The sequence below is a fragment of the Mizuhopecten yessoensis genome, unplaced genomic scaffold (assembly GCF_002113885.1).
Source record: "Mizuhopecten yessoensis strain PY_sf001 unplaced genomic scaffold, ASM211388v2 scaffold10087, whole genome shotgun sequence".
Classification (NCBI taxonomy): Eukaryota; Metazoa; Mollusca; class Bivalvia; order Pectinida; family Pectinidae; genus Mizuhopecten; species Mizuhopecten yessoensis.
In genome coordinates this window covers 541,128-563,685 of record NW_018408372.1, presented here as the reverse complement: position 1 = coordinate 563,685, position 22,558 = coordinate 541,128, and the positions used below count along the sequence as shown (strand labels likewise).

General features: G+C 35.4%; 1 protein-coding gene across 1 annotated transcript in view; it reads left to right on the top strand.

Annotated features, from left to right (window-relative positions):
* LOC110459480 (selenoprotein S-like) overlaps window positions 1-13,731 on the top strand; it is a 31,055-nt gene extending 17,324 nt beyond the window's left edge. The window contains exons 5-6 of the mRNA XM_021511761.1: window positions 9,914-9,974; window positions 11,828-13,731. Of these exons, the coding sequence (XP_021367436.1) occupies window positions 9,914-9,974; window positions 11,828-11,907 (141 nt within the window). The 3' untranslated portion in view covers window positions 11,908-13,731. The remainder of the gene's footprint in view (window positions 1-9,913; window positions 9,975-11,827) is intronic.
* The last annotated feature ends 8,827 nt before the right edge of the window (window positions 13,732-22,558 follow it).

Here is a 22,558-nt window from a genome sequence, read left to right as displayed (position 1 = left end):
ACCCGCCCGGTTGCAATTGGTGGTTGACGATTGCTATTATGTCTGGACTATTGGTTCGGAGAGACATAGAGCCGTGTACCGTTTTCAATGTTTACAATCGACTTTTTGATTATTTGACATGATTTAAGTGAGTTACAAGAAAGCTGGGTTGAGCACAGAATTAAAACTGAGAAGAAACATGAGAACGGTTTCACGAATACGGGCCCTGGTAGTAAAATGGAAACGGTCGAGATCACTTCTCCGTATTCATTCATATATATACAATAGCTTGACATGTCACAGAAGAGATAAACACTAGCTATGATACCATGATTGGATCCGGGATAAGAGTAGCCTGTATCGTTAATTGATCTGCTTTTAAGCTTGCTTTACTTTGAAGACTTTGATGGTCGCAAATTTGCAATTCGTTTGCCAACAGTTTTAAATAGCCGTAACACAGGCTCATCGGGCGTATTTGCCATTGATAGTATCTGTAGGAAAACAAAGAGCAGTTTGTTTGGAGCCTCTGTTTTCAAAAAGCAATACTTGCATATTGACTAAAGAAATTAACGGTTGTCTTTTTTAGGAAAATGATCTGTTCAATTAAGTTTCAAATATCCGATGTCAGGTCAACTGAAAATAAGGCTAGATCAGTTTCGATTCTCAACTGTTCAAAGCTACATGTCAGTTAGAATAATATCGTTTGCGTCTAATTGCAATCTTTCTAAAATATTCTGTTTTCCTGCAAATATTCAGGTATCCAACGACAATTGCTATAAAGGTTATTTTTCTCTTGTTAAAATGTACTTTAAAGGGTGTCTAACCCTGATACTCTGGATTATTGTTCCGCTGTGTTCTCTTTCTTATACGGTCCTTGGTTATAAGTACTAACAAGTCAAATGGTTTAACCGTTTTAAAAAATTCAATATTAACCTCGTAAGTATTGGGTAATACACTGCACGTTCACAATTTTTCTCTGGAGGATCCAAAGTACAACTTACCAATGCATATTGTTAGATGTTTAGGTAAATAATGTCACTGCATCAGTTACAATTGCAATGAAGAGTTCAACGCACATTTGTTTGCGTGGAGTCTTCTCCTTTCTATAAAAAGGAAAAGCCTGTAATGTGAAGGTCCTGAGTTTCATCCCTGCAGTTGTTTTTTTCTAATTTCAAACGACAGCAATTCTTTACAATGCATGGAAGCATGTATTTGTTTTTAAATATCGCCTTAGAAAAGGATGTCATCAAATATTTTACAATAGTGGTATATTGGTAGTATATTATTTTGACTTGTTGATACCCTTTCCCTGAAATTGAATAGAAATGCACAGAATTCAGCTACAGTATTCCTACCGAACCAATTATTACATGATACAACTTTAAAAATAGAAACAAACGAACGTCTTAGCGAAATTGACTGCAATGCTCTACTTCATTGTAAGCAAAAAAGAAACGATATCGACAACAGCCTCAAACAAACTGGCCTCCTGTTGTAATTGTCTGCCGAACTCAAACTTTATTTATCTATAAACAAAACAGTAACAACGTTCACAAAAGAAAACGGTGTGACGTGCTACAATAATTGGCAGCAGTGCCGTGTCGGGGTTTTATAACAATCAATTGCTTTCCAAAGTTTTACAGCAGCTATAGACATATCAATTTGTATTAGTCATGTATTGGATGCTGTGCGATATGGCATTGTGATGTTTTGATGTTGTTGTAAGTCAAATTGCTTGGATTTTTTTTTCAAATTTGAATTTAATACTGATTTACTGTACAGCATTTTTCATGGAATGGTTTGGTGAGAAAAGGTTTTTGGAAGGAGGCTATGAACGGTTATTTTTGCGGATCTGTTGTTTTGGCGATGAGGAAATTTTGAATTCAACTCACATATTCTAAATTTGAAAATCGCAAACTTATTTTATACTCCTTTATGAAAAACCGATTTCATGAAATACAAGCTATTTACAGTATAAAAGTATGAAACAATGATATAATTCCACCTATAATAGAGATACATACAAATTGCATTTCGTTTTTCATTTGAACACAATCTGCTAAGCATACCATCCAGGCAGATATATAGTGGACAGATAAGCCTAAACATAACGGGCATTCCAGTGATATTGATGAACGAACCTAACAAGATTATAAAGGACCTTTATATGTATCTCTGACCGTAAATATTTGTAAGGAATCAATGTTGTGAAAACTCGAGGTTTCATTAATTTCGTTATGTCCAAGGCTATGTTTGATCAGATCAGGAATTCCTCCTGACCTCAGATATATGTATTGTTTATCTTAAGAACTAAAATGATGAAAGACAAACGTGTTTATTTCCCCCTCGTGCTCGAGGGGTATACAGCGTTCCGTACATAAAGACGTATGCTCTTGTGACTGGACAAGACCTCACCCATAGGACGAATGGGTGAATATGTCGAACGAGTGTTTTACAAAAGATCACTGTTTCTTTGATTCTGATCAAAGATGTTGGTCTAGTATGAGAATGAGGCAAACGAATTTCGTGTTAAAAAGGATGCAGTTCTTATTGACGTCAAATATGCTTGCAAAGCGTTTTCATAATTTCCAAAATTCATCTTAAGACAATTTACAGTACATAAATATAATCGTTAAGGAATTACGTCAGCGTATTATTTAAGTTATATACAATAATATCGTAAAATTTGCATGCTTGTTCATTTGAACATTTACAAAACTGTTTACAACATGTAGTGTATTCCGGAACCGAACATTACTTTCTTTGAATCCTTACACGGATTACATTCCCGCCGTAATCCTGGAGATTGATAAAGAATAACAAACTACTATTAATACTCACGAGCTGATGATTAAGTAAGTTGTGCTGTGGTCGTATAGTAGAAACAAACAACGCAATGTAGCACATGTGATATTAGTTTTCTTCCTAGTACAGTTTATATCACGTGCTTTCCTCTGTTCAAATGAGTTATTTTTTTATACGCGTCCGTAATGATAAACGGCCAATGTTCCCAACATTTACTTATTTCGCTATAATCATTGAACTTTTGAAATATACCTCTGCCAGAAGATGGCTTGCTCAATATAATTGGTGCCGACCTTTCGCTGGAGAGCCCAAATTTTCTTATGTTTGAAAGGAAAGCGACTTAGTTCTGTTTTGCCCTGATTGAGCCTCAGTTTATGAGCGTTCATCAAGGTTCCATACTCCAATAGTTCTGGTTTGATACCATGGTCCATTTCTTATCCTAACAATGACAAAAAACGATTATTGCGATTATAGATTTTTCAATCGGTTGGGAATGAAGGCAACGTTAATGATTCCCATAGCAATGCCAAAAAATGTAACTACGCATAGTCTTTTCCGGCAAGACTGAAGCCTTTTTAAAAAATAACCGCACCCTGCGGGACATTAGTGAAAAGAAATAAAAATCAAGATAAACTAACATAAAAATATCAAAACTGTGCAGGGAATGTAAACAAATCAACGTCTCATGACCAGGATTCGAACACTGAAATTCCTTTTGGTATATATCTGTTACCGAATGCGCTACCTTGGCAACCGTAGTGACCTTGCCCAATCGTGCTACAGTTACAGCCAAACAGTAATTATGCAGAACTTACTGTATGTACGAAAAATAACAGTGGGGCATGGGTCCTTCATATGTTTCTGTCAATTGTCGTAGTTAACTCAAACAAGGCTAGATCAAGTATTCTGCATAACCACTCTGAGCCACCCACACTGTATCTAGAGGTATGAACCGTATGTACATTGGTCAATTATATCAAATAAAGATGTCCGAGAAAACTGCCTTCCACTTACAGTATTACGGATCATAGGAAGGTCGTGTAGAGTTTCCCGTCCGATAAGTCAATTTGAAGTTGTCATATTACTTGTTTGGTTTCTAGACGCTGGAACAAATCATACAGATATAGATATCATAGACAAGAGTGGTATATCTGATACTTGTCCATGTTCTTGGACTCTCTTTTGTCACTTCTTCAAAGTTTGTCATGCTTTCTGAAATTACAGTGGAAACCTTAACCCAGATAATGACTCGTTTTAGATCAAGGTATTCATAAGAAGCAGTCTTTAAGATAAAGCTCCAGCACTCATTTTTGGACGCGGTTCAGAAAGATTAACCATCGAATCTGTGACGTAATCAGTGATAAAATATGTCATAGTCTACAGAAGAGTTTAAAACACTGATGTTTTGTGATTTTATTCATGACGTTGTCACTTCACTTATTGAACAAATTATATGATAAACTTGCAATATAGATATATGATTATACTAGTCCTTTCTTCATCTTTAAGATTTATAAAGCTTTCAAGATTTTAACCCAAAACATCCTTGCATTGAAGAAGAAGTCAGCTAGCTTAATTTTCCTCTGTACATCTGGTGGTGAAGGGTCAGTTTAATCCTGTGTTATCGTTTCATCACTTTTCTGCAAATTTGTTTTGTTTTAAAAGATCAAGACGATTAATTTCCTTTTGTTTTAATCGTATCGAAGACAAAATCGTGTTGTCAAACTGCAATGCTGGCTTTCAACTAGAATTAGCAAATGTTAACTGTAAATCTAATATATGCAGTTTAAGATGTGTTTCTTTTGAATACACGACTTTTTGTGAGGTTCTGTTTATTTGCTACTGACACTATTGTTCCAAAGCAATTAGGAAATATTCTTATATAAAACTTCATTGAATTTTTGAAAGTTATATCACATGTTTAGTACATTCAACCAACGGCTCAATTTTAATAATTGCTACAATGTACTTCCAATCACTTTTTCGTCGTTAAAACAACCAAACTGCAACATTACGGAATGATTGAAGAGTTACACAATCATGACATGAACCAGCTTTTATAGCAATCAGCAAAATGATCACCCCAATCAGACTCGGTATTAGTAACATGATATGATAACATGTCTATTGTCAGAATCATGTAAACATAGTAAGTTGACCGAAAACACATTTTTTCTGCAATTGAGCTATTGAATACATTAGATAAATGCAATGTTTTTATGTTTTGAAGGTTTGTTGTTCTTATTATAAGAAGAATAAACTTAACATTAAGTGATAAATAGGTTTAAGCGTAGATCATTAATTCAACAAACTCGAACGATTGATCGAAGTGTAATATATATATATTTACTCAAAATTTGGTCAAATCAACTGGAAGAATTACAAGCAAGTTGATCTGAATTATAATTAGCGTACGATATGAACTTAACCATCCATCCAACAGGATAATATTCCGTAAGTTAATGGAACATTGAAAAATAATTTTAAGTCAAATCATATCATCCTATCCTAGAAAATCTTCAGTACATTTCCCTCGTGGCATTTCTAGTGTACCAAGTACTACAGACACTCCGTGCGACCCTATAAATGCTTACATATAAATCAGCGACAGAATAGCTCCTTTAACTTCCATATGATTGCATATTGATTAAAAGGTGTAGAACTATGACTTGTTAACGTAGACAACATGCCTCAGAGTGTTCCACGGAGACCTTTTCCACCTAAAACATCTCCGACTCTTTTTTTTCAAGGGCAAGCTTTACACCTGATTACCATGTACACCTATCTTTTGCAAAAAACACTCGAATGTATTTAATATGCATACTTTATTAATTACTGTAACAGTTGCGTGTCAAAATGGATTAATTTTTTCACTTAAAACCATTTTTAAAAAATGGATATGTTACAAATCTAAAGAAAGAGTTAAGCCAGCCGTACAGTGGACGAGTCGGACTTGGTTTTAGATGACAATTCAATTTAGAGAGCCGTCATCGTAAGTTGATTTATACCCAGTTAAGTGATTAGTTAGTATAACCTAAAGCCGGTTTTATGTCTCCTGTCCTCTACCCAATTTCCGGATAATTAAAGACCGGGTAATGAAATAGCTATAATGAGAATAAGTGCTGTGCATTACGACGGCTCGCTTGTCAGTGGGTTGACGCTAACGGGCCAGATTGGGTTTCTTTTCATCCTGTAATACAGCTACCTGGGTATATTCATGTAATAACGATACGGCCATGTTATTAATCACACGCTGCCTCTGTTGTTACGCTATGATGCATGTTATTGGTGATGTTTATATTAGCATGTCTTTAGCCATGTCTCTGATATAATCCAAAATTATGTAACAGAAAAACCTCCTTAAAGCCCACCTGTGTATAATGACCAACCCCAAAAGATGTATTTCATTGTATTATTCAGTATTCACCTATGTCATATAAAGACCACGATTATGATTTTATTTTGAATCGATCGCAGCGGGCAATGCTTCCTCATTTAAAGAAATACCTTCAAATATTATCTCGGTTATATAATTAAGTTGCAAAACAAGAGTTGCTAGGATACATTAGATGTAGTTTCATTATCCATCATTGTGTCACAGGGTTTAATTATTTCTGGCCCGTTTTTTTATTCAACTAATTTTGTCATGAACTGCTTGAAAAGAATCTCTTACGATATTATTCTTTTGAGTAAAACGAAGGTTATCGACTTTTTAGGTCACCTGAGCTTTGCTCAAGTGACCTATTCTAATCGCTTTCCGTCCGTCGGCGTCCGTCGTCCCGTCGTGCATCATCCGTAAACTTTTTTTATTTTCAACTTCTTCTCCAGAACCAGTGGATGGATTTTTTTCAAACTTGGTCAGAAATATTCTTGGTAGATGAGGTTACTAAGTTGTAAAATTGGGATTCCTACCCCAACCCCTTGGGCCAGGGCGGGGCCCCAAAGGTAAAAATAAACCAATATTTCAAAAATCTTCTTCTCCAGACTAAGAAGTATTACAGTCATTTTCTCTGCATAGAAAGCAAGATCATCAGGGTCTTTACTTAAATTGTAAATTCCAGGACCCCCGAGCTATCCGTTCTCCCTTGGGGAGGGGGTAAAGTTTACTATAGTTTATATAGGGAAATAACACTTTAAGGTATATTTTTTATATCATGGGTAGTAGAGTCTAATACTTTAAAAACATTTCATGGATTTCTGCACTTTTTCGGATAAAAACCTGAAATTTGTGGACTTGAAAAAAACCAATGTTATGATTTTGCGTTTAGGTCCGTTTCCTTATGTACTATGTCAAATGCTTATTATATTGACAAAGCGGGACAGGCGACACGTCATATGATTACGCGTAATTCTTGTAATTAAGTTGCAAAATAAAAATTGCTAGGATACATTAGATGTAGTTTCATTATCCATCATTGTGTCCCAGGGTATAATTATTTCTGGCCCGTTTTTCCCTTCCACTAATTTTGTCATGAACTGCTTGAAAAGAATCTCTTAAAATACTATTCTTTTTGTAAAACGAAGGTCCACAGGAACATTGATTGGCTAGTGTATATGTGTGATAGATACATAATATACATTTCCCAATCGGATAGCAAACATTACCTGACTGACCTCTGACTCACCATAACTTATAAAACTATCACTAGGAGAAAAATTGCATACGTTTTACCTGCTTCAGAATAAGTATGCCTCTGATTTGCTGAGAGTTACGGTTCTAACTCGATTTCTATTATTTTACTTCGTTTACAATTAGTGGGATTGTGGCATATGACATAGGTAGTATTCTTCAAGTATAACGACCAATTTTAAAGTTTAGGGATAACACATGGTCTTTGTTAACTCTAAATGACTGAAATAACACTTTTAACTGAAAATCTTTCGGGAAGACTTTATTGATACTTTATGAAGTTGAAGCATACGGGTATTTACTTCTACTGGCTGAAGAAGGTTACGAGCTCTGTTCCCTGACCGAAACAAAGGCTTGAAAATAATTAGGTACTGCATTCTGCATTGCGTTCTTTTCATGGAGTAGTTAGAACGTTGGCAGAATATTGCATTTACCAACAAACATACTTCAAACCACCTACTTTTGAACTACTATTTTCAAGATGGCTTCCATTCCGTGATTGACCTTCAGATTTACGGTTAAATTTCATACATTGAATTTCGAGATTCAAAATTGCCGACCTGGCTTCTCATTGTTTTGTACATGAACCAACAAACCGCCTCAAGCACACGTTGCAATATTCCGAACATAAAGATACGACACTATAAGATATTTGCTGTTACATGTGTACATTGTAATAGGACGCTAATCTTGATAACCAAATACTAAGTCTATTGAGTGGACTACAGTTTTTGCGACGGAGCATTTGTGATTGCATGAGCGTGAAGGGGGACTTTGTTTAAAGTTTTTCTTTAAATTGTGTTTTATATCTGTCCGTCAGATTGGTTTCAAGCTTGGGATAAATATACTAGACATCTAAAACGGACTCATTCATTTGGATTATTTATCAAGACAAAGAAAATTGTTTCAATATTCATTAGAAAGACTTTTCGCAATAATTTGTAATAGAAGATGTATTATCTTTCGTATATAGTAATTTAGTAATATATAGAAACTCGTTGCGTATAATGTATATCTAATTCCTTTTATGAAAATAAACATAAAACGACAACTGAATCATTCTCATAATTGTGATTTAATAATTAATGTTCATATGAAAACATGCAATACAGTTATTTCAATTACCCTGATTATCGCTTTTATGATGTAACAATAATCTATCATTAAGGGAACTGACTCATTCAGTTTTATCATATATATTTACGATAGCTGTGACATTGAAAACTACTTCAAATATGTGATTACATAAGTTGAAGCCATTTAACATTTTATATGAAGATATAACGCATTAAACTTGAGCTGCGTGACAGACAAAGATGAAACGAAAATATTCGCCATTTCCTAGGGAATTAATGCCTAAAGAAAAATAAAAATAATTACGAAATGATTTATAAGACAAATTAATATCTGAATATTATTATGTTTGTGTTTTCTATGAAGCCTTGGATATTCCGATGATACAATTTATCCCTGAACCATATATCATATTTGAAGTAAAGCTTATTACAGTCCATAATTATTTTGGTCTTGCAATTGGATCTAAGCAAGGTGCTATACACACGTTTTCATTATTGACCGATTTATCCATAAGCTACTTTATCTGCAAACGGTATTGCGTTTTTACGTTAAGTGAGTTGTTCATTAAGACGTGTGCTCTTTCCCGATGCATGCATGGAAGAGTTGTGAGGCCACCATCAGATTGGGGTGTTTTCTGAGTTATTATGCTTAGGGACTTTGGGGAAACCCAAAATTGATCTGCTGCCTCTTTGCAACTCTTGAAACCATCTTCTTAACTTTACTTTTCTACCCGCTCTTTCTTTTCTTAGTTATTCTGAGATGGTACATTTTGTTACAGAGACCATAACCTCCGAAAAATACAAAGTTACATCAAATTATAAGTAGGAACATTGAGCTGGCCAATTGTCAGCGACGTCCCACTGCATGATCGGTATAATTGACTTATAATGAGACTTTTTGAACAATAGGGATATTGTGCCCTGTGCGTAGAAACAATACAGACATAAACGTGTTATTCCCTTTGCAACATTTCCTTTTTCATCACTTTTGAATATATAATAGTATCCTTATTAGATTTCTGGGGCATTATGAAATGTCTGCAGCTTGTCAAGGAACACCTAAGCTGGCTGGTTCGCCTAAAGGGGGCATGTTCTTAAAATTACATGAATATATACACGTACAATAACTGTAACAAAGTTGTTGTAACTGTGAGACCCTTTTTAACATTGAATTTAACAGGTGTTTAGTCTCATACACTACTTACTGTGACAGCTAGAACGGGAAAGAAATGCCCTGAATCCAGGTTACACTTTCTTGCCATATTTGTTTCCTGATTTTTGCGGTATGTTAAAACCGTGATTTCAACAGCACAGACAGTGGACATTGAAATGTTGGCCGTATTTGATCAGTGTTTTTGCTATCTAAACGTGTATGTTATATTTCTTATTACGACACTTATGGTCCTAATTGTTATCTTTACAGAGAGAGGATCCCTCAGAAACACCAAAAGGGTTCAAAGCCAAACCAAAGCTTAGGGATACAGGTAAGTCCGGTCAATAGACGGTATAAAAAGTAGATATGGTACAGGTAAGTCCGGTCAATAGACGGTATAAATAGTAGATATAAAATAAGTAGTTACTTATATATTTGTTGTTGTATATAAAACAAAAACTAAAAGAGAATAATATTTATCATGTCGTGAATATTTAAAATGCGTCACTTACTTTTATTTTTCATGTTTAGACATTTTGTATTTTCGATTTGCCCTGACATCAACGATGGGTCATAGAAGGAACATACAGCTGTATGATGGTATCTGTTACACAATTTAAAAGGTGAAATCAACTGTATGATACAAGTTGGTAGACTCTGCTGATAGATTATCCTCAGTAGTTACATGGTTTATTACATACACATTTTCCAGATTCCTGAATTAGAAATTAACTCCTACTCCTGTACAATTTTGAATTCTTAATTTAAGGGGTTTTACGCACTTGTGTCTTTGTTTCAACAGTAGCTTAGGCAACTTGGATTTCCAACAGTTTTGTCCTTAGTATCACCGATCACCGAGTCCTAAAAGACCTTTCTCATTTTGGGGTAGACCTAGCGTGGAGATAGACAAGCAAATGCAGGGGTCATTTCAAAAATTATTTTATATAGAACGTAGCGTTTTCTGCTATTTTCGACTTCGTTTGAAATCGACAGGTTTCAGGGTATTTTCTCCATGCCACACAACCAAAATATTCAAATAAATGGGCAGAATCATTTTATACTATTCTTAGAAGACGTTTTAGGGGTTAATTTCAGGAGAGTGAACTTTTAGATTTCTATACTACGGCCATAAACTGTAGCATGCACTGAGTCTTTTGTTTTTAGTATAAACTATTATTAAAAAAAAATCTGAAAAAAGACCCAGTTAGGTGACATAAGCCAAGAGAAGTTTATCAATTGTATATGTAATAAAAATCAGGGGATATCACTGTAGGAAGGAACACTAAAAGATAATTCCTTGGTGTTTTGTCTCGACCAGGAGGACAGGTATCCTTAATACAGATGAAATGAAAAATGATTTTGAGATTTTCCCTGAATTTACTCTGCCTTAAAATGAAAAATGTCCAAAAGAGCGAAACAGCTGTATGATACAGTGTAATTCGTTTTAGCTCACCTGGCCCGAAGGGTCAACATGGGTTAAAAGCTTTAAAACTAAAATTTGAAATTTCAAACGACAATATCCTTAGAACCGTTTAAGATATTTTAACTGTCTTGTGTTCTAGTTACCAAATTTGGTCTGAAGTTACCTATATGTCAGTTCCATGTAACAAAAGAAACAGGGGAATGATAAGGCCCTCTGGGCCTCTTGTTGGATTACTGTATTTATTACTTTTATTGTGACGCAGTTTTCGGGAATAAATATGACGTTTGTCAACCTGCTTAACCCGTGTTGACTAGCACATGTTCCATCTCAGAGTGAAAGCTACATTCAACCACAACCATTTCGAGGACACGTAACACACTGAAAATAAAAACAAAAAATAATGGGAAAACAAAAGATACAACAAATATATTAAAAACAGAAAGGTGCAGAAAACCGCTTAAATTTCCTTCAGCTAAAATAATTCATCACATCCAGAGCGTTCATCGAGGCCATACATGGGCATTAACAAATATTATACAAGTATATCAATCATTATAATAATAACCAACAGATACTCCATTTGTTTTGATAAATGGTGTTTAAACCTCAATTATATCACGATAGTAACCTTGGAAGCTACTGTTACGAGATGTATTGACATCTTATTTTCATTTTCGTTGTAACTATGCTTATTATTCTTTCTATTCTAAGCGACGTATTCTATAAGGAATTCAGCTCTGTCTTATATATTACTCTTACAGATTACAGTCCGTTGATGGGCGGTGGAGGAGGAGCGGGCTACAGACCCTCCCGACGTGCCGGTGGTGGAGGTGGCGGATGAGGCTAATTTGTGTGTCGCATCAATTAGTCACCTGACTCATGAGAATGAGTTTGAGTGGCCGGATATGACACACAGATTTATTTGAAATAATTTACTGATAGTGGTGGCAACTTTTATAATACGATGCCGTTAAAATAGCTATATGTTTGTTATATAAAGTATGTGTTTATAAAGCTTTTTATAACATGCATATGAACCTGTTATTTTGACCAAAATGTTCGTAACTTGATATCTTAAGACCAATACTACATGTGGCAGCGTTATTATAATGATGTATTTTGAAACTGAACAATCGAGAAAAGTTTTGTATTACATGCAGAGTGATACGAATCTTACGTGATGCAGTCCGCCTGTTCTCAAGTAACTACAAACATAGATACATCTTCAGCCTTGTACTCTGCACCGGTTAACACTCGCTCTGTGAATATCTACATGTACCCATTTCTGGTTATGTCGATATACAACTAGTTTGAATTTCACCGTTCACAGTTAAAATACAATGTAGTATATGCTGTGTACAAGTAGACACCGTCTTTAAGTATTCTTCCTCCTTGTAGCGGATCAAAATTGAACTGCGTGATCGTTTCCTGGTTTATCATTATGATATGCCAATTTATAACAAATTACCAGTAAAACCTCGTTATACTGCCATCATTTGTTCAGAGAAATTTCGTTATTATGAAGAGGTTTTACGATAAGCTGATGGAAATGTTTCAATGAATTCTAAACAAAAAAGAAAAAAGACAGGGACAATGAAATAGTTTGGCGGTGAACGAGGTGGCAAATACAACGAGGGGCATTACATGTGCACTTGTATACTGAGGCTTACTGCAATATATCCGCAATTCAATAAGAATCCGTTAATTATATGATCGTATACTGTACCACCACTTTCAGTAAATTATATATTCCCTGTTTTGATGGAATTATTGGACAATTATAGGTCGTACCGATACATGTATCACTTTAAGCTAATTTGTTGCTTACGCTGAAACGATATTGTAAGTAGTATATTCTTTTTATTTGCATTTTATTGTGGATAAAAGAGATAAAACAATTTACCTATTGGTACCTAAACCTGTCCTTTGATTCTCTATGACGTTATGTCGGACAAGAGTTCCACTCCCTGACGTAACTGATCTCATCGAAGCTTGGCAATAACCTCTACCATATAATATAATGACTAAAAACAACAAATACGCATTGTCGTTCAAAAAAAATCTTTTTCTTTTATTGTTAACTTAGTTGTTGCAAATAGTCTTAGTTACGCTTTTAAGCTAAGTTTATTGTGTAAAAAGAATCATCACGAATTTAAAACTATTTGTTAATGACTTATCTTTAATATACATTGAAACCTGTCTAAAGTGAACACTCGTGAGGAATCTATTATTTTAATGGTTACACAGCGTTTCATTTAGATATATAATGTTTTATATCCGAGACGAACTTCAGAGCCGTACATCTAAACACTCTTTAACTGTAGAAGTTGGAAGGTATTCTGATTTACCTAGAGAACGTAGATATTGTAAACAGTGTAACTCCCCCTCTGAAGTAGAGGACGAATTTCATCTTTTATAAGTCTGTTTTTAATTCCAAAATCTCAGATCACGTTTTATCAAAAGCTATTATTGGAAAAAAACATCTACGTTTATAGTCGTTCAGTTATTGATTGTCCTATTTATTATAAACTGTTTCGGAGTTTCACACAAATGGATAAGGAGAGTGTTAAGATGTAAGACAAGAAACGGAAATTAGAGAGGTCATTTGTATGGCACTAATTTAATTGAAATGTCGTCTAAGATATATTAAAATATGTTTTATATATTGCTTGTTATTATTTTTGATATATAAAGTATGATTGAAATGTCTCTGGTTCTGTATTCATGAAATCGTCCTCGTAATCGAAATTGGAATATGTTCTCAATCAAACTCTCTTGAACCATATTTCACTTATGTGACGCGGTCAAAACGGCAAGACTAGACATTGAAAACGGTATTCACTTTTACGAATCTCAAAAAATCTTCCAAATCATTCTCAAAATATGATATTTTCATGGTTTAAGACCGCAACCAGAAATTGGACTTAACCACATAATCTGAGTTTGAGCTTGAGAACAATTTCATGAATACAGGCCCTGGTTTTCTGACTCATACATATTTACCAGTGTATGACAGAATGCTCATTGCAAATAAATGCAAACAGGTAGAAGACAATTGAGAATGAAATCTGAAATTTGTTCAGCGAAGCTCTTGCGCTTCTTGATGTGAAAACATGACACTTTACTACTTATTTATCGACCTGACGTAAACAGCTCAGAACGTGTACGTCGTTCATACGAAGAACTGTTTGGACAGTTCGTGAAACGTGTGTCTGGTAAATTCAGCCAACACTAATTGTGCCATTCCACATTCAAGCAGGAGTCCACGTATTTTCTATGTTTTAACGAATGTCCGAAAGTTTAACTGGGAACTGATGCTGCTGAAAAATGGATTCAACAAGGCTGTATTTCTGTACTCGTAGTGACACCGATACTTGAAAAATAAAAAACGACGCCAACTTGCACTTTAGACATTTGCGAGCATGGCTGTTCTTAATTGGATCGTCGACTTCTATTTATATCGTCGACGACGTTTGAGAAAGGTAACCACAGAATCACACTGATTGCATTGCTGATATCACAGCACTCTAATAAAAGCATCAGCCTTTTTTTAATCTTGAAAGAAAAAGAGCACAACTCTTCAGAACAGCTGAAGTGGTTAACCGGTGCAGGATTGAGTATTGTAAGAGGCAAGAAGAAAATACGTTCCAACTCAGTAAAACTGTAATGACCAACGGATTAGAAAATAAAATTAGACACATATCCTCTGTGATGGGCTTATTTTACTGACGTCTTCAGCGGTGGAAAATGATCGGAATATTAATCGTGGAGAAACTTTATAGAGCAACCCAATACGTCCGTTAATTGATAATTCGATATTCCACTGAGATAGCATTGGTGACAGTTGACAACCATAGAAACACTATAATCTTAAGGCTAATCGTCTTTCAAAATACAGCTAACAGCAACATTAAATTATTCCGAAATATCGCATGATGAAGAAACTTCAACGGAGCAACGAGAAATCGTGTTATCATGTTTTAGAGCCGTTTTATGTCTTCGATGCAACACGTGAAAATAACGTTGAGATGGGTATGCAGGATTTAAAAATAGTATTCCAATACTTCAATAATTCATTTGATTTAGATTGCAACATGAATGATTGGCTAATAATCAATATAATGTTAGCAACAAGCTCGATTGGAACATCCCCGTAATGGCTAATTCGATATTCCTATAGACATCGAAAATGACAATTAATGGCCATAGAAAGACTATAATCTTAATACTAATTGTATTTCAAATGCAATCAACATTTCCAACATCAACATTAATTAATTGTAAATTATCGCATGATGAAGAAAGCTGAAGGGAAGAATGTGTAATTGCTTCATCATTTTTTTAAAGAGGCATAGTATATCCACGATGCAAAAAGTAAAACTGACTTGACTTAGCAGAACTGGGTACAATATATACGGTTAGCTATTGATGTTCTAATGTTTTATTTACAATATGTTTGATTGATTAACAATAAAATGACGGGCTCTTCATCCCTCCGAAATAATAGCAATATGCTTAAAAATGGTTGCACTCGTTTGGAACTAAGGGTAGGTTTTTAAATTGATAAAATAGCATGCTGGAAGTATTCAGCAATGTGGTTTAGTTAGACAACAACACAAACATACACAACTATGGTTAAATCACACAAAGATGTTTATACAACTTTACTAACCTAGCACGAAGTACCTGTGAGCTTATGCCAAGTTGCAGCGCCGTCATCTGTCCGTCAACATTTTATTTTGGAGTACTGTTTGAAAAATGATATTTGACAAGTAGATACCAAGCAAAGAGTAATGGAAGTCCCTCATATAAATGAGCGGACCGAATGTCAAGGTCACATGGATCAGAAAAGTTACAAACCTTCAAGCAACATTTTTTCAAAAAAAACATAAGGTTTAGAGGATTGATACTAGTGTATGTTATGTAGACCAGCATTGCAAAGGTTTTAATCATATTTATGTAGGGCAAATGTCAAATTTGATTGACGACCGATGTCAAAAGTTGACATGGGCTTAACTTTGCAAAAAGGTTTAAGAATCTTCTTTTATTCCATAAGACCGAGGGTCCTGATATTTGTCCAGTATATGCCTTTGATGGAGTGTTATAAAGGCATATCAATAACCCTGATCTTCATTAGTCGAATATGATAAAATATTACATACAAATACGATGTAGGGCCATGATATCTGGGTGTGTAATGTAGACCAGCGGTGTAGATTTTTCATTTTTTCTTCGAGTTATAATTTGACAACGCTTTGGATGTCCATTATGCATAAATAATGAATAACCGTGCATTGTTGACATGAAGAAAACAACACAAGCATGCTTCCAGGATGATATCCAGGATCTGGCTTCGCCCCGAGGTATTCAGACTGAGGCTATTTGATTAAAAGTATTGAGATCCCTACCATCGACACAGTTATACTTCTGTGTGTGTATGTCTGTATAATACAGGTATTATTGCTAATGGTGTACAATATGTATTCATTAAACTTAGTAATAATTGGTAGATTGACTCAGCATTTATGTAATCGCAATCAAGGTAAAATCGCCGCGGAGTTACCTCCCGTCTCTGTCAGTATGTTGTTTGTGTATCTTATACAGACATGTATATGTTACTTTCTGTGTTCTGTATGCATGTCATGAGAGATCACTCTCCAAATATGTATGTAATATTATGTATTATATTTATGTGTACCTATGGGTCGTAAGGCCCCCGGAATAAACTTGAATTTAATTGAAATTGACATCCTTTTATTATGATACCTGAGCACAACCGATCAGATTTTACTTTTAGATCGTACCCATGAAGGTTCTATTTTCAGGGCAAGTCCTTCAAAATGCCTGCCCGGGAAATTAAACATCTGGATTTTCTGTTGTATCTATGTTCCACAACAAAGAATGCGCCCGCGGAAGTAACCACACACACATACAATGCGGTCTGTAAAACGTTATTAATCAAAAAGACTTGCCCGTGAAAAAAGCAGGGAATAACGTAACGTATTTGATTTACTTAGAGTTGACTTCAGTTTAATATTTATTCGGAGACATATGTCACATTATGTTGCCTTTCTTCCTAAAGAGACTGGCTCGTAAAAGTAAGGGATACGGGTCAGACTCGTCAGATAGGACACGTCAGCTAATGCGTCGTTTATGTGCAAAGTAAACGCCTTTCAAACTGACAGGGTGAGGTCAGCGTGTTTAGACCAGATATACATTGTATGTACATTGTATATATATAGTTATTAGCCAGTCGCGATCAAACTCTTCTATGGCTTCTGGTGAGGCCAGCCAGCGGTTATATTGAAAGACGTGTACGTTGTACACTTCCATATAAGTGTTTGGTAAAGCCAACAAATCCCCCTAATTCCGCAGTGGTGAGGTTCACTGCTGTTTACCATATGGAGTAAAACGTTTCTGTCAAGGCTGTACATAGGGGGAAAAAACCTGGCCGATATAAACAAAATTTCCTTAATGACGAATTGCAGATATGTAAAAACAAGCTTTTGGGGTTATAAAAGGAGAAGTTATATCTTCAGATTTTAGATTCTAACTCTCTAAAGTAGGTTAACCTTTGTTTCCACAAGGTTATATAGTATATACATTCAGTGCTAGGCATTGTGCACATGTCAGACTGCAACACGTAATATATTATCTATATGGACAACATTTAGTACCATCGATGACTTCAGCGAGTATTTGCTAAAGTATTTTCAACCCATCATCCTTTTAGCTACAAACAGTATAAACCTCGTCCTGGAACTAATTTCGCCCCTCATCTGGTCGACTTTCTCATCTTTTCAAATGAGGCTGAATTTCATGATGAATATATTTGTACATGTAACAAAACCTAGTTAAGTCCTTGAATTTCATATTCAGATATTGGCGATATATTGTCTCTAAATAACAAAAAAATGCATTTACAATGTCGATCGTATATACGCTACTGAGCCTGAAGTCCTGTACATTACATATTCTTTTACGTCGGCAACTTACCCCGATCTTTTCCTACAACATGACCAACGATGACAGCTTCCTACTACAATAAGCGGCACGACTTCGATCTTCCGGTTGTGCTTTTCCCCTTTCTTGATAGTAACATCATTAATTACCTAATCTGCGGTTCTTACATATCACACTTATTTTGTGTTCAAGAGCTTGCTCCTAAAATAATGACTTACGTGATGAATATCAAGTGCTGATCGACAAACATACATATGTACCACACAGGGTTTCCAACGATGCAGGTTAATGAAAACTGTGGACAAGCGTTATGGTCGCCATCTATGACCATATTGGGATATATGATATCTTTATGAGCTACGAGAGTCGATATTTATAATTATACTCATTAGTGTAGATGTGCCTTGTTGTCTATATTGTCACTATCCCCTTCTAGCTACGAGGACGTGGCATTACTGAGATTTTCAAGGCGTGTGTCGTCAGTGAAGCAGAAGACGCGCATCCTTCCGGAACACCTGGTCTTATTCTCCTTGTACTTTTTCAATGATCTCCTATGTTGCTTTCTTCATAGTGTTGTCAATTCTGTGTTCGAATTACGGATCTGTTGACATTTTCGGTATTTTGTGAATGCGTCCATGTGTGTTGTGAATGCGTCCATGTGTGTAGTGAATGCCTCCATGTGTGTTGTGAATGCCTCCATGTGTGTTGTGAATGCGTCCATGTGTGTTGTGAATGCCTCCATGTGTGTTGTGAATGCGTCCATGCGTGTTGTGAATGCGTCCATGTGTGTTGTGAATGCGTCCATGTGTGTTGTGAATGCGTCCATGTGCATCTACTGTTATGGTTTGAATTGCATATTTTTGTTCATTATTAATTGTATTACACGAGTGATTTGTATCATATGTATGTATAAATATGTGTTTAACTTGGAGGATTGCAAGTACAAGGAAAACATGCTTCATACTTTTGTATTTTAACAAAAATGTATAATTTGTATGAAATAGGATATATATATGAAACTAAGTAATCTAAACCAAGTTTCTTTAAAAGATTTTCGAGACATATCTGAAATAATATACAAGATAATTTTCTTGTCCTCAGATGACGATTTTAAATCAATTTAAAAATATCAATAGTTTATTGTTTTCAGAATACGTTATATTTAAGAAATTATAAACAGGAGTTTTGTAAGGAAAGATAAATACAATCGAGTGCTAAAGTTCAATGTCAAGCCGTAAATAACAGCTGTGGCCGTGTACATTTCCCGTCCCGAGTTCATTATTTATATATAATTTTCCGAACTTTGCAAACTGGTTTCCAATTAACAGAAAGCAAAATAGCACGAAGCGTACAAGCCTGTAACTGTTGTTAGAGGCCCATTAATCTGACACATATTGATATGACTACAAGATCAGGAATCAATTTGTCAAAATGTAATGTTTTATCCGTGATCCATGTATAAAATCCGACATTAATTTGTTTAATGAACCAACTGTCATCAATAAATGTTGTTTACGGTGACATCTTTGTATAATATATATAAACGTAATGCATTTCAGAAAAATGGACATGTTTCCTGTTTGAAACATATAAACATTAACCCGAAGGACCTCGAACGACCCAGAAATAGGTGAATGACTTTGTAAAAAAATCAAGCCCATGAAAGTCGTGTAGTTTTCTTAATTATCCAAAATAACCTGCGCGCTATCTTATATGTCCCCCAATTAGTGCGGTCTAATAAGCAACCGTAAAAGATAATTAATAGATATAAAAGCTTGGAACTCTTTAGGACAATGAGGAACATATGTACATGTCACCGTAAACATCCTTGAAACATTTTATTTTTGATGTTCATTAAGAAGGACCGACCCTTTCGCAATTAACCAGCAGAATGCGTTGAAACTTTCACATAATTAATCGTTATGCAGAGGTGATTTTCTGAAATCGAAGCCTTCCTATAAATTGGGGATTGTTTTTTTGCCGGTTCAAAAAACACATCAGTGCGCATCGATCCCATATGCTTCATAGATGACATGTTTTTGCTGGGTTGTTTCTACGTGATTATTTATTGGCAGCTATGCGCCTGCCGATGCCATACATTATCAGAGGAAATGACTACATTGTCATGCGCCATGCGGGAGTATCGCAACGTCACTATGCACAACGGTTTGTTTGTATCGTGAAGGGTATAAACCTTTTGTTGAATCGTGTGTACTGATGTATAAGTCGACGTAAAACCGTCCGCCATGCCATGCGCCAGACCCCGTGTAACGACTGCTTGGGAACACCGTCAGACACGTGCACGGCTCTTGCGCCTGCCGACTCGCTTTGTTCCCGCGAGTGAGATCTCGAGTGGCTGCACATTTCTTGGGTGTCGTGTATCTGCCCAAGCTATCCGAAACCACTTCGACATCGTAACAATGCGATCACCTCCATTCGACCCATACACACCGTCGTTTGATATAACGCAAAGGTAGCAACGCTCTTTTAACAGATTAATCAAGATTGTATTTGTCACATGGCGATAGGTGTAGGACATGGGTACGAACAAAACATATTTAAATCAAAAATCTCTCTCTCTCTCTTTCTGCCAAATTAACATACTATTTATAAAGTGAATTTATTTTGTAGAATTATCGCACAGTTAGGCATCAATGGGTGTCAGTAGACATCTTGTTGACAGTATTTATATAGTATGTAATCTGGTGACTTAATACGTCAGTTGAATAGCATGCGGACTATGTCGGTGGAATATTATGCAGTCCGCATCAACAAGATTACGTCTCGAATTGACAAAATATTTAAACAATAAACCTGGCCAAATTAACATACTATTTATAAAATAAACGGGCAGACTTCAATCATAGGTAGGTGTCAGAATGCATCCTGTTGACAGCGTCATACAACAGGTAATCTAAGACTAAATACGTCGGTGGGATATTATGCAGTCCGTATATGTACATAATTTAAAACAAGATTACTTCCTGTCAGCAATCCACGGCAAATAAATACTTGATTATGCAGTAGAAGACAATGTAATTATAAGCCAAGGAAACAAACACATTATATGATGCTGTAAAAACAAGGGGGATACATATACAGTTTATTTTATAACTTTGGATATTGAGGTAATTCGGAAACAAACAAAACGTGTATAGTAATCTTATATATGAAATGAATAAAACAATATATATTATAGCATTAATATAATGATAAAAACTGACACGAAAAAACGGGTGGTCGGGTGTCGCATTGGGTAGCGAACTCCTTGAATTTGTTGAGAGTTCGTCAGATATTTATCTTATACATAAAGTAATTCTTCAAACGCGGTCCAGTGTGATTTTTGACCTTGACCTTTTACATATTACCCTCGACCGATGACCACCAAAATCTAATCTAGTGTTGAACTATAAATGAAACCGTGCTGATTAGGTAAATAACTCAATGTGAGTATCTCAGTATGTAAATATAAACAAATTTGTTGAGGGGTTCCTAAGATATTTAAAAAAAAAAAAAATTGTACACAAGATTTCTACTTCAGAAGTGGTTCAGTGTGATTTTGGCTCATATAAAACTATAACATGGCATAGTTAAATTCAGGATGGTGATTGTACATGTATTATTGAAGTCTGTCAAATAAATAAACCTCGAGCTTCGTCAGTAAACATGACACGTCAATCAAGGAAACCTAGATAGATTTTGAAAAAGCAGATCATTTGTCACATACAATCCCCATTAAAATAATAAACCGTCAATGATTTTCATTTTATATCAATCATTCTTGTTGGCACGTATGAAAGCGCACAGGATGTCTAAACTCTGGGGGGAAACCAGACTACCAAGAGAAAACCGGCGAGATCGCGCGGGTTACCCAACACGTGTCCACGTCCGATCGGGAAATTGAACTCCGGTCGTCTTCATGAAAAGCGAGTACGCAATGCACCGCCCATCCATTAGAGTGGAATGGTCATATACGACGTTGAGAGATATAATTGCTGGCATAAGCTGTCAACAACACATTTGCCTTTAATGGATGGATCGTGTATAATAGCTCTACACTTAGGCATTAGTCTTATTAACTTAGTAATGATAAGTCTATAAGATAGTTTTTTTTAGGGTTTTTTCCGTTTAATAAAACAACAAAACAGCTCTAATGAAGCTATTCTCGTGTTTACTTTGTCGGTTGCAATGATCGTTGGACTTGTGCATTATAGAAATTGCCTAGTTTTCAGAACTGTTGCTAAAATCGGTGTAGTGGATAAATGTGAAAAATATCAAGGAATTTAAAACAAGAGGCCCAAGAGGGCCTGTATCGCTCACCTGAATATTTAAGCAGTCATAGCAAAATATTATCATTAAATATTATATTGCACTAAAAATATTTCCCTCCCAAACTTTGTTGGCTCCATCTGTTGAAACTACCAGCAAAATATTATTATAAGATTCTATGCTTTTTGATTCTTCTTCAGAAGTTGCTTGACATATTTTTCCCTGTTATCTTGTAAGTAGGTCAATATTCCAAAAAGCTA